The sequence below is a fragment of the Microtus pennsylvanicus genome, chromosome 19 (assembly GCF_037038515.1).
Source record: "Microtus pennsylvanicus isolate mMicPen1 chromosome 19, mMicPen1.hap1, whole genome shotgun sequence".
In the NCBI taxonomy this organism is placed as follows: Eukaryota; Metazoa; Chordata; class Mammalia; order Rodentia; family Cricetidae; genus Microtus; species Microtus pennsylvanicus.
In genome coordinates, this window is record NC_134597.1 from 30,549,222 (window position 1) to 30,563,275 (window position 14,054).

At 41.2% G+C, this 14,054-nt stretch overlaps 1 protein-coding gene across 9 annotated transcripts in view; it reads right to left on the minus strand.

Moving 5' to 3' along the window:
- The window catches only part of Dgki (diacylglycerol kinase iota), a 450,455-nt gene that overhangs the window by 301,494 nt on the left and 134,907 nt on the right, over window positions 1-14,054 (minus strand). For all 9 annotated transcript variants that reach the window (XM_075953818.1, XM_075953817.1, XM_075953819.1 and 6 more), the window contains exon 2: window positions 1,065-1,173. In XM_075953818.1, coding sequence (XP_075809933.1) covers window positions 1,065-1,173 — 109 coding nt within the window. The remainder of the gene's footprint in view (window positions 1-1,064; window positions 1,174-14,054) is intronic.

Genomic DNA, 14,054 nt, shown 5'->3' on the forward strand with positions numbered 1-14,054 from the left:
GGCAATGCTTTTTCTGTTTGTGAGACTGTGTTATTGGCTTATGACAGAAGCATCTACCAAATCCCCCGACAATAAGTCCCTCTACAGGATTTCAATTCTGCCAAGTTGAAAGAGTGTGGAAAGAAGATTTTCCCATCTATACACAGGCACGAAAACAGACATGCCTTTAAATCTTAGTCGAAATTAAAAACCCATTTAGGGCAACGTGAAAATCAGAGCTTACTTTTTATAGCCCGTGACCTTTGCTAAGGGTGTTATTTTTAAATTCAATAAAATATCATATTATCTGTCAAAAAATGTGGTGCATATATAGACAGGAATATTATTTATCCACACAGAAAAAGGAAAACCTTTCATTTGCAGCATAGATGGAATTAGAGGCTTTTGGGTTTAGCCAAATAGGTGAGGTACAGGAAGTGGAGCGTCATGCAATCTCACTTATATATGAAATATTACTGAGAGCAAGATGGTTGTTACCAGATGCTGGGAGAGACAGTGGTTAGATAATCGAAGGAAAGATTCTTCAATGGATATTAAATCATAGGTAGATACAATTTCATAGCAGGGTAGCCACAAACAATAACAGTTTAGTGTACTTCTTTTGCAGAAGGCTAGAAAAAAGGAGTTAGAATATTTGCAACATAACTAACTGATGATAAATGTCTAGGTAGATCTACTTTGCCCCGATTTAAACATTGCACATTGTGCCCATGTGTTGAAATACCACATAGCATACCGCAAATTCACATGATTTTTATGTTTTAGTTGGCTAAAAGAAATAAATATTCCCCTCCTTTCTCCCATGGCTCCCTCCGCTAAGCTGGAAAGGAGAGGGATGAGCCTGATCATTGTTGCAGAACAGAAGAGCAGCCTTGAGCGGGGTTTCAGGTGGGGACAACGGCTTTCAGCCCACTGTTAATGATCTCATTAACTTGACCACTGAAGACTCTCAGTAGGTGTGTTCTGACTTACGGAATCCTGAGGGCGAGGTGAGAAAGACACAGCATACAAGTAAAAATTAGCTTGAGGGGAAAAAACCAAAAAAAAAAACAGTAGACACCTACGCTCCAGTCCAGAGTGGCCCTAGGCTCCTTCGCTGGACCATTTGCCACAGGAAGGCCGAGAGGATGTGCAGGCGCCAGATGCTGGAGGCCCGTCCGGGAGATGGCTTTCCTATAGCAAGAAAATAAATTCATAAATAAATGCATACATATATAAGGACACACAAACATGAGAATGTTGTGCAGAGCTCATAGCTCCTTGTGGGGCAGGAACTGTACCCGAGTGATCCAAGTGATTCTCTAATGTCTGATATTCCGTAGGACTGTGCGGAGACACACCTCTGCTGGGATTAGAGAGGGGCAACTCTCCCAAGATCAGGACATTAGAGGCAGCTGCTTTGTATAGGCTATGAGGCCAGACGCTAAAAGCCCAACTTCTTTTCAGGGTGTAGGGCGAGAGGGGAGCCTCTCCACTTACAGAAATGGATGTGGGGTGGATACGTGTAGTACTTGGAAAGAAACTAAAGTTGCCAGAGAGGAAATATAAACAAAGTTCTCTCGGTAATCCCGCTGCCCAGAACAGCGCTGTTCAGGCTGGTTACCAATGGGAGTTTGTTCTTCCTCCCTTCCCCTGAGAGCATCCTCCTTCTCCACGCAGAGAACCACTGCCCATGTGAAAGCTCTCGGTGTGTGAAAAGACCGATTTGCATCTGACAAGGAAGAGCCCATGTTTCTTCAGGACCCCTCAACACAGGCAAGAAGACCCACAACAAGAGAAGCAGAAGGAAGCCACAAGAGAACAGCTACTGTGAACGCCCCCTCCCCCCATGCAGTACCTCCAAGGAGAAAGGCACTTACACTGGAAAGATGAAGGGCTAGGAGCAGACGGGACAAAGTGTGCTATACCCTAAAGGGCAGCTGGCCTCTCTGCATGTTCCCTGACCTGACAGACTCCATCCAGGAATGGAACTGGTGAGAGTAAGCAAGACCAGGAGTTCTCCACACTCAAGGGTGGACATATGCCAGCACTGGCCTCTGTGTATGTCAGAACTCAACAGGTGTCTGTCTGGCTCTCTTTTCTTTTAGGGTCTCTTGGAGTCCTCACCAGGAAGTTCCAGAAACGGGTCTTCAGCAGTTGGAAATTATTACAAGATTGCTGGCAATTTTTTCCAATGCTCCAGCAGGATGCATGGAACACATTTGACCTATATATTCCCCAAACTCATCACAAGGGTAGAAGCCTTGAAGGAAGATAGGTAATTAACAACACCAGTTTTGCTTTCTCGCATCAAAGTAGATGCCACAGCCTCCAGTCATAGTCTTAGAAAAGGAACAGTGGCTAGGTGTGGTGACGTGGGCCTGGAATCCAGCAAAGCTAAGGACACAGTGCAGGAGGATCTGAAGACAGAAAGTTCAAGGCTATTCTGGGATGCACAGCAAGACTCTGACTTGGAATATAAAAGGTAAGGAAACATTCGAAGGTGCTGAGATAGTCTAACATGATGTAAGAAACAAAGAGGTGAAGAGAGAAGACTGAGAATCTTCTAGAGCAATCCTTTGCTCCCACGTTGAATGACTTTCTATGGCATGTCTCTTAGGGTTTTTTTCTCTAGATTCGAAGCCCCACCACCACCATCAATGCTAAACCAGTTTTCGCCATTAACAAAAGCATATTTTTGTGAATTCAGGAACTACAGTTTCCACCTTTGGGTCTAAATCTAAGTGTTTAAAAAAATATAACAGTAAGAGGTTGAGGCAGGGGGATTATAATTTTAAAATTTGGGCTCCATAGCAAGTTTGAGGATAGCCTGGGCAACTCAGCAAGACTTAAATGAAAGTGAAAGTATGTGTGAAAGTGCCTGGTTGAAATATTATTTGGGACTTGGGGGCAAAAGGAAGGAGGGAGAGAAGGAAGGGAGGAAGGAAGAGATAGAGGGAAGGAGGGAGGGAGGAAAAAAATGAGGGAGGAAATGAAAATCAACCTTGGGTTTAGGCTTGATACACACACACACACACACACACACACACACCACTAATACCCAAGCACAAAGTCCTTGCTGACAGCAGAGGAACTCTTACATTTTAGATGAATGAGATAAAAGCAAGTCTTGCAGAGTTTCACATTTCAGAGAGCTGTGATTAGAAAAAAGAAGAGAGAGAGGATAAGAGGTGGAAGGAGGAGGAAGAGGAGGAGGAAGAGAGAAATAAAGAGTAAATGAGCTCAGCTTCCAGGCAACTGTGGACTGTGACAGACAAACTATGGTCACCCTTCATAACTAGGAACCACTCCTGACCCAGCAGCAAACTACCCAAACCACTGACTCGGGAGGCAAGGCAGCCACACAATACAGAACATCACTGCGCCTTGAGAGCTCAGCATGGTACTTCTCTGGGACTTCAGTTGAAGCAGACCCTTTTCCAGCCTGTGCACAGAAGCAACTATGTCTTTTGATTACTTCTCATTTATCATGGAGGTTGAATTTGTAACATTAACAGAAGAAAGTAGCGTGTGTGTGTGTGTGTGTGTGTGTGTGTGTGTGTGTGTGTGTGTGTGTTGCATGTTACAAACATTAATCAGAGGGGAAAATGAGTAAGAGGCATTGAGGGCAGCTCCAGTCTGTGACCAAAAGTGCATCTTAGAAAAGTAAATATAAGAAACACAGAAAAATCATAATTAGAAAATATTGGAGCACGGAAAGGCACTTCTGATTTCAGCTCTCCACTCTTCTAAATAGCATAAAATCATTTTTTAACAGTTCATACATGAATGAACATTTGCCTTTAAAGAGTAGAAGAATCTCATTATATCTGAGACCTCAACTAAAACCAGTGTTAGTTTTCTATTTACATCCATCATGGTGGCGGAAAATGACAGGAAATTCTAGCAAAACTTGGTGGAACTTGATGGAAGGGGTGATGGCTGTAGTATTATGTGACAATTCGCTCCAATAAAACAATAAATGGGGGTTCAACTTTTCATCTTTCTTCCCGCTCAGAATCTTCCCAAATGCACAGACTGTGAAGTGTGAAATGCCAACAATTCTATTAAGTTCACAGCGTCACTTTGTGGGGAGTGAGTATTCTCACAAGAGCATGTCTGAAAAGAACTGTGATATTAACTGTGAAATAAATATGAAAAGAAAATACTTCATAATGTGGTTTCCAGAGCATAAAGTCACAGTTAATGTCAATTACCTGACATGAAATACTGCTAACACATTTCAAGTACAAAAGGCATCTTACATCTTAAACAGCTTTCTATAATAATAGAAATACTCTTTCCTTCATTCGGGAAGACTATAAACTCCTAAAGGACAGGGCTCCATTCATCCACTAATCCTGTTACATCTAGCCCAGGGGTAAAGTCTACAAATATTCAATAAATGCTTTCTGAATTAATGAATGAACTTGACCAGGAAGCTAAGCAAAACCAGCTTGCTGATTAGATCAGGGCTTGAGAAATCCAATTAGGATGATTTGAATAGCATCCCAGGCTTTATACTTCTGAGATGCTCTTTGCTGAGAGGGCCCAAAGTCCTTCAACGCAGCTCTTTGAAAATAAATGCAGCTGGGCATGGTGGCACGTGCCAGAGTTCCAATCCCAGCATTCAGAAGGCCAAGGCACAGCCGGGAGGGCAGTATACTCAAGGCCAACTTGGACTGCACACATAGGGAGATTCTCTAAACACCAAAAGATAGATAGATAGATAGATAGATAGATAGATAGATAGATAGATAGATAGATAGATAAGATAGATAGATAGATAGATAGATAGATAATAGATAGATCGATCAATGATAGATAGACAGATGATAAATAGATGATAGATAGACAGAAGATAGATAGATAGATAGATAGATAGATAGATAGATAGATAGATAGATAGATAGATGATAGATAGATCGATCGATGATAGATAGACAGATGATAAATAGATGATAGATAGAAGATAGATAGATAGATAGATAGATAGATAGATAGATAGATAGATAGATGCAAATGAAGTAGACTCCAGTCTTGATAAATCTAGGGAGTACTAGGCCTGAGAGCACATGCTTATAAATCTAGCACTGGAGAAGCAGAAGCAGGAGGATCACCAAGTTAAGGTTTTCCATGGCCTGGACCAAGCCATCTCAAGAGAAAAAAAAAAAGAGAAAGAAAGCAAGGGTAGAAGGAAAGGTGGAAGAGAGGAAGGCAGGGAAGGAAGGAGAGGATCAAAAACTAAAGAACCAAGAGAAAAAGACAATCTAACCTTGGAGACAGCAAATTAGCTCATCTTCCTGGTATGATCACTAAATAGCATTTCATTGTTCTCTTCATAAAGGACACATTGTGATGGTATTAATGTTTTTAGGTCTCACCATGCACCGCTGGTTAGCTGGCTGGCCTGAACATACCATGTAGAACAGGCTGACCTCACACTCACAGAAATCCTCCTGTCCCTGCCTCCCAAGTGCTGGGATTAAAGGCCCCAGTCAAGGGTATTAACTTTTTATACTGTACTCACCCAAAGACACGTAGCATAAATATTCTTCAAAAACAAAATGGAAAGACACTCAAGACTGATTATCCAGCATGGTACCCTCTTGGGGTCCATTTCTAAATTTCAGTCTTCTCCCATCTCAACTTTATATGGCTCCCAAATTCAAGCCATCCACACCTGAGCCAACACACTCTCTGTGGGGTCTAATCCATGAGGATGAGATGGAGCTCCTATATACCAAGTGGGAAAATGCCAGAAAATGGAGATTTCACTTTGGCCAGAATCTCTAAAGACTGACAAGAGATACTGAGGGATTCATCTCAACATTCTAGAGATGTGCCAGCTATCTAAAAAGTTACTCTGTTTCTTGATTGTACTTCCCAAGTACCTGGGGGGGGGGGTCTGGCACTGCAGCTCAGGGGTAGAGTACTTGGCCAGTATGTGAGGCTCTGAGTTCAATACCCAGTATCTGAAATACACACAAAAGACACATGCTATTCACTGTGTGTGTTTGTATGTGTGTGTGTGCATGTGTATGTGTGTGTGTGTATGTGTGTGTGTGTTGGTGTGTTTTCCCTATGTCACAGAGACCTTAGTTACTTTTATCCAGGGCAACCCATACTGCTTCTTAGTTGATCTAAATAAACAGCCTGCAATGCTAATCGTCCACACAGTAAGAACCAATTCCAAGCCCCACATAAAGGTAAATACCCCACCTGTGATTTATGTAGTGGAACAAACTGTTCCACTTGAGCCAAAATCTTATTCTTGCTTGCATATGAATTCAAAGTAGTTTTTGGCTATTTTAAATGTGTCTCAACACATTTCAAGGATATAATTATTATTGATACAAAGGTTGAGCTTAGGCCCCTAAGGTGTGTTAAGTCAATCAGAAAATCACTTCAGGATTGAATCTTCAGAACCATACACCCATGGAATCCGGACTTTGTTACTCTATGGTGATTTCTTCCAAAACAGCAAGAACGGGATCCTGAACGACTGGCCACCGTGGAGTTTGAGTTGGTGCCTTTAAAAGTTTCTCAGGAGACTAGAATGCAGCTCAGGGGTAGAATGAATACAGGCCTAGCATGTGTAGGGCCATAGATTCAGCCCTCAGCACAAGGAGAAGGAAGAGGGGGAGGAGGGAGAGAAGGAAACAAAAAATGGGTGTCTAAGCATTTCTAATGTGTCCCCAAGCTGAGCACCCCATCACAAAGCTGGGCAGCCTCTGACTACTTTGCCTGCTAAAGTGACTAAGCCTATGCTCTTCTTCATTCTACATTTTCTATATAGAACGCTCTGTATTCATTCACATATTCATTCACCCGACAGTGTATTTATTGAGCATCTATTTTATGCTCAGCACTGTCCTAGATGTGTAGATTCATGAATGAATAAAACTGCCATAAGCTGCTGCCTGTGCAAAGCTCACAAAACATATTTTAACACACACTGAATCATTTTACATAGCTTACGGATCCCTTACAACAGCGAGGCAGGCACTTTCATTATCCCTAGCTTGGGGTAAGAGTGGTTAAGATACCTGCTCAAGGTCACATGCACAAAAAGAGAGCCAAATGAATGTGAACCAGGGAATTTGAAACCTTGCTGTGAACGCTTTTTCCTGTTAGACAATCCCACACTTGCTCGGCCCTGACAGCACACATAGACACATATTCATCCCAAATGACATACTATAGAACTAGTGTCGTCTATACTTGCCTCTAAGTTGTCTTAATTATGGCTTATGGGTACAAACTTCAACAAATAAGAGGGGGGGTATGTTTGAGAGGAATTAGAATGCAGAGATTAAGAACAGAACTTGGAGGAATACGGGAGACGAACAACTAACACTAACATAGATTAGTCCCGTACTCAGCACTCATCAGAAGAGCTGCCTCCTGCCGCAGACGGAGACCAGCATGTGGACCCACAACTGGGCAATCTACAGAGAGTGAAATTTTGGGTCAGACAGTCCTAAAGGGAATATCATCATCCAAACCCTCCCTCAAGGCTCATGGATCTATGTGGAAGAAGGGATGATGCCGAATCGGTGGAGGATACACAACGGGATGGATAAACATGAACACACAGAGACTGTGTCAGCACACACAAGACCTGCACAAATTCAAACCAGACAAAATCCCAGCAGTAAGAAGGGTAAGTGGTCACCAAGTCCCACTCCTGACCAGGAAGATATTTGCAACTGATACCTGCTGGGAAGGGAAAACTGGTTTTCTCCAGTGTACCAATAAACTGTTACTCCACACATCAACTGCACTCCAGGGCAGAAATAGCTGACTAACACAAAACAGACTCCATTTTCTTATGTACTTTCTTTGTTAATTTTTGAATTATTGGATGTTTATTCTAATTTTTGTTTTCTGTTTTTTGAGATTTTTGTTTGTTTCTAGGGGGAAAGAGAGAGAAGTGGGGAAGAGAGAGAACATGACATTGGGTAGATAGGTAGGAAGGCTCTGGGAGGGGCTGGGGGAGGAAAAGAATACGATCAAAATAAATGAACATTTTGAAAGCAAAAAGATGACAATTACCTTGCCAGCAGGCAAATCTTAACTTTTTTAAGCTTTAGTTTTCATATACACATATATATATTCATACATATAGTGTGTATATGTTTTTTCTTATGGATATATACCACTTTATTATTTTTTTTAATTCATTTATTTATTAAAGATTTCTGTCTCTTCCCCGCCACCGCCTCCCATTTCCCTCCCCCTCCCCCAATTAAGTCTCCCCCCCAGCCCGAAAAGCACTCAGGGTTCCCTGCCCTGTGGGAAGTCCAAGGAACCCCCACCTCCATCCAGGTCTAGTAAGTTGAGCATCCAAACTGCCTAGGCTCCCACAAAGCCAGTGCGTGCAGTAGGATCAGAAACCCATTGCCATTGTTCTTGAGTTCTCAGTAGTCCTCATTGTCCGCTATGTTCAGAGAGTCCGGTTTTATCCCAGGCTTTTCCAGACCCAGGCCAGCTGGCCTTGGTGAGTTCCCAATAGAACATCCCCATTGTCTCAATGTGTGGGTGCACCCCTCGCGGTCCTGAGTTCCATGCTCGTGCTCTCTCTCTTTCTGCTCCTGATTTGGACCTTGAGATTTCAGTCCTGTGCTCCAATTTGGGTCTCTGTCTCTGTCTCCTTTCATCACTTGCTGAAGGTTAATATCAACTTACCCCTGGACCCAGCAATACCACTCTTGGGAATATACCCAAGAGAGGCCTTATCATACAACAAAAGTATATGCTCTACAATGTTCATAGCAGCATTGTTTGTGATAGCCAGAACCTGGAAACAACCTAGATGCCCTTCAATGGAAGAATGGATGAAGAAAGTATGGAATTTATACATATTAGAGTACTACTCAGCAATAAAAAACAAGGACTTCATGAATTTTGCATACAAATGGATGGAAATAGAAAACACTATCCTAAGTGAGGTAAGCCAGACCCAAAAAGAGGAACATGGGATGTACTCACTCATATTTGGTTTCTAGCCATAAACCAAGGACATTGAGCTTATAATTAGTGATCCTAGAGAAGCTAAATAAGAAGGAGAACCCAAAGAAAAACATATAGTGTGTATATGTTTATACACACATATTAAAACAATCACGGTCAAGTCAGAGAAGAGTGCAGAGAAATATTTTTGTTGCAGAATGCTAAGCGCACACTATTGTTACTGGTATTATTACACATTTGCCATGCACAGCATCTAGCCACAAAGAGGCACATGATGATCTCTGGATAACATGCTCTGTGTGGTGCTTTCAAATATTCTAACTCTCCTGAACACTTCCATGCCTGCAGAAGAGAGCCAACAGGCTCCCACTACATGAAGGGAGTTCAAAGACGGTTATTCAAGTGGAAGTTTCTGCTGGTCGGAGAGTGACTCTCTAATTGCCTACAGAATCCTCCCTCCACCCTGAGCTACCTGCCTTACACGGGCACTCTGCTCCCCTCAGATCAACTCAACCTTTCAGAAGCAAACACGCAAAACAAAATGCTACAGGATTTATTTATTGTGCTGTATTCATGGGAACACAGCAGCAAAAAGACGGGTTTAATTTATAATGATGGACTCTCTATTAAATGCAAGCCAGTCTGCTAGGCAATAATTATTTACAATGAAGAACTCATTATATACACGTTCATAAAACGACATCGGCATGACGGAGGCTGTGATAAACATCCCCATAAAACAAAGATTTCTTAGCTTAAATCCTCCCAGGAATCAATAATCTTTTCTCTTTAGGGAATTATTTGAAGAAAGCAAAGTTATCCTCTGGGATAGCAAACAAACAATGATACAATGGGCTGGGTTGTGTCCCCGAACCCCAGTTTCTTGTATAGAAGTCCTAGTATGCAATACCTCAGAATATGACCTTATTTGAAGGTTGGGGTCTTTAGGGGGGACTGAGTTAAAGTGTGGTCATCATAATGGACACCTGATGGACAGGAACTGGTGTCATCATGAAAAGTGGGAATATGGACATAGACACACACTTGAAGAAAAGACTACATGAAGACAGGGGACAAGATGGAGGCAGTGTGGCTCCAAACCAAGGATGGGTATAGATGACCAGCAGATGGTCAGTGGTTGGGAGAGGGTCTCGGAGCAGATTCTCCCTCACAGTCTCAGCATGTTGGACTCGGGTGTAGAGCAAGTTTCTATTGTTGGAGCTGCTCAGCTTGTGTAACTTAGTTATGGGAGCCCAAGCAAACCCTCATCCTTCAAAACGAGACCCCAAGCTTGGAGTGAGCACAGTGAGGCTGGTGAACTTCAGATCCCTGACTTGTCTTTCTCCATTGCCCCATGAAACTTCTGGTACTATCTTTTCATAATTCTACCTTTGGAAAACAATGATACTTAAAGAAAGAGACTTTCTAATGAAAGACCAAGGCCAAAAACATCTTTCTCATGCAAATGTCAGAAAATCAGATAAAGTTTTAAATAACTCATGAATGAAGGAAGGAACAGATTGGATGCAAAGTCAATACAGGGATAAGAAACAAAATTCTAGAAGGAAAGAAAGAGATCCCTGAAGAGAATAAGATAGAAGTCATAGTGGATTACTGTGTCCATATTTGAAAGATTACAATTTGGGAGACTTGTAAAATGCTTGTCATGCAAACATAAAAACCTGATCTTGGATCTCCAGCATGCCCATAAACAGCAGGTAACAGCAATGTATGCCTGATGTAAAAGAATACTTTTGTACACAGCCAAGATTTGTCACTCAACTTGATTCAATAAAATGCTGGTTGGTCTGTAGCCAGGCAAGAAGTATAGGTGGGGTATAGTGAACCCCACTACCTGTAGGAAGTAACCCAAAGGATACTCAGGGAATGAAAGCTGGCAGATGGATGTGTTCCATTTTGTAAAATTTGGAAAACTAAAATATATACACCACACCATTGATGAGCAATTGCTTTGAGTTCAGAAAAGGCTGATTCAGTAATCACACATTTGCTAGAAGTTATGGCCATCATGGGTATACCTGCACAAGTAAAGTCAGACAATGCTCCAGCATATGTCTCTAAGAAAATGAAACAGTTTTTTGTTTATTAGAATATAAAGCATATTGCAGGTATTCCACACACTTATACAAGCCAGGCAGTTATAGAAATATTAAATCAAACTCTACAGGATATGTTGAATAAACAGAAAGGGATAATAAATACCCCCAGAAATAGATTGCACAATGCTTTGTTAACTTTGAATTTTCTAAATGCTAATGAGAAAGAAACAATAGCTTTGGGGAGATATTGGATAGTAGAAAAAAAACTATGAAATTACATCAGTCAATATACGTTAAAGATGTAGCGACCTCAGAACTGAAACCAGGACATGTTTTACACTGGGAAAGGGGTTTTGCTTTTGTTTCCACATGAGGAGAGAAGTTATGGATATTATTAAAATTGATAAAGATTTGATTTGAACAAAAGACACCTCTTAATTAGAAGGGATGATAGTTCATCAAACAGCATGGTCATTTCATCTAAACACGTATAAAACTAACAAATGCCTTCCATTTGATCAGATATAGCTTGCCAAAAGAGAATCTCTCCAAAATTGGAGTTGGGGAAGGCTTTTACTTCTGTCTTTTCAGGAGAATAAAGATATCCAGCCAAGGCATCTGAAGACCACTGGACAAATGGACTTCTGAAGAAAAATGACAAATCACCCAGAAAAAAAAAGTCTCAAAAAAAGAGTAAATTGGCCTATTGTTATATCACATTCCACCATAAAACCATAAATAAATATAAGTGGCAGGGTTTGTAGTTAAATTCAGAGACTCACCTATTTTGAGTCAAGCCTTAGACACAGCAGCTAAGCAGACAGAGTCTTAGCACTGCTGTAGCGAGAAGGAACACTGGAAGTGTAAAGCAATTGAGGAGAACACTCAGTATCACCCTCTGGCTCTACAAACACATGCACATGTGCACACACACATATACACCACACACACACATGCACACACAGACACAAATACACACACACACACAAATTTAAAAAAAGATTACACCTTCGATGGTGTTAGCTGCCCTTTTACTCAAGAAAAGAAACATCTTAACTTTGTACAAGTCAACTGTTAAATTTATAGGATCAAGATCATCAGCCACTCTATCTGTTTCCTGTTAATAATCAAATATACAGAGACAACAAAACCACCACCCACAGAGTATGAGATGAGAGTCAATTACTGAATAGCAAGGTTCTATTTTTATTGAGGCTAATTAGAATAAAGCTGGATTCAAACAGTATTTAAAAAAAAAAACAACAAGCAATATCCATTTTCCCAGTGCCATAATGTGTGGTAATTTTATTCTCACAACTCATGGTGCCAACTATGACTTGGAATTCCTGGAATAGCTTTATGACCATCTCAAATATCCTGAACAATTTTTTGAAATAAAATTTTCTTCTTTCCAAAGAATAATTTATTGGCCTTCAGGAGTGCACTGGGCATTCTCGTAATCATATCCTCCTGGGTCAAATCGACTCTGAGACAGAGCATTTCAAGTTTCCTGTAGAATGCCTATCAGGAAGCCTGGCAAAGGGAGGAGCTGAATTAAGCTTTGGTGGAACAGCAGTTGAGGTCACTTCACCTGAGGAGCTGGTGACAAGCCAGTCCTTCAGAAAAGGCACAATCTACGGTAGAGACACAGCCTTTGAACTGCCACAACCGACATTTGAACTTGAACAGCTCCTGAGGAAGAATACATGATAAGCAAGAGATTCTCTTATGCCTGGGGCTCAGCTGTTTAAGAAAAATATCCAAAATTGAAAATATGTAGGAGAAAAACATTAGCCTGGGAACATAAGCCATTTGAGACTATAGAAATTTTGGAGGGGATTTAAATCCACAAAGTAGTTCCCAGTAAAACGATTGCTCCAGCTGTTGTTTATAAAATACCCTGATGAAAAGCAACTTAAAGGATTAGAGCATTTATTAAGTTTACCATGTCAGGTAACAGCAAATTATACCAAGGAAGCCACAGTGGCGGAACTTGATGAGTGTAGGGATGCTCACTTGTTGATTTAGTCCCAGCTACATGCCTCCACTCTCACATGGTCCAAGACCAAGCCAAGGAATGGTGCCATCACAGTGGGCTTTATCTTTCTCTCTCAATTAACTTTACTAAGAATATCCTCCATGAACGTGCCCATGGGTCAACCCAATGCAGACAATCATCCATTGAGGTTCTCTTCCCAGAAGATTGCAGGGTGTATCAAGTTGACAAAGCCAACCAACCAGCATAACCACCAACTGGAGAAATTTATCTTTAGGATCCCTTTCTCCATTTCCACATTAGCACACCAGTCCTGACCCCATTCAATTTCCCATCACCACAGTATAAATTAGGGTAGACCCCTAATATGGGAACCTGGATTCTCAGAAGGAGTTCATAGAAGGAAAACCTACATGATATCCAAAGTAGTTAAATAATTTTCCTAAATTACAGTCCATAAAACTATAAATATAAATGGCAAGGTTTGTAGTTAAATTCAGAGACAAAACTCCCTATTTTGAGTCAAGCCCTAGATATGGCAGCTAAGCAGATAGAATTTTAGCACTTCTGTAGTTAGAAGAATCACTGACAGTTTATACGGAGGGGCACGAGAGGATGCAGGTCTCGAAATCAGCAGATACCTGATAAACTTAATGCAGTTAATGAGGCATAGACTTCAGGTTTCTCACTCTGGTAGGTCACCATGAGAAATGAATTTCAAGTAGGAGGGGAAAGAAAACAACCAGAAACCAGAAAGCACTTACTTCTAAGCACTTGTGGTGTGTTCTCTAACAAGATTTTAAAATGGGGGTGAGGAAGAGAGAAAGAGAATGTAGACCTCAGAGATATCACACACCTGAAACTTCACAAGAAAAATATCTGCCTTAAATATTGAGCCAAAATGATAAGGGGGGAAAACAGCTTTCCAAGAGACTGTGTTGGAGTCTCATGGAGGCTGTTTTTCCTGGTCATCTGGGCTTATGTCAAGTATTTAGTATGAAGTAGTTAATGTTGATATGTTTTCCTTAATATCCAGGAAGCAA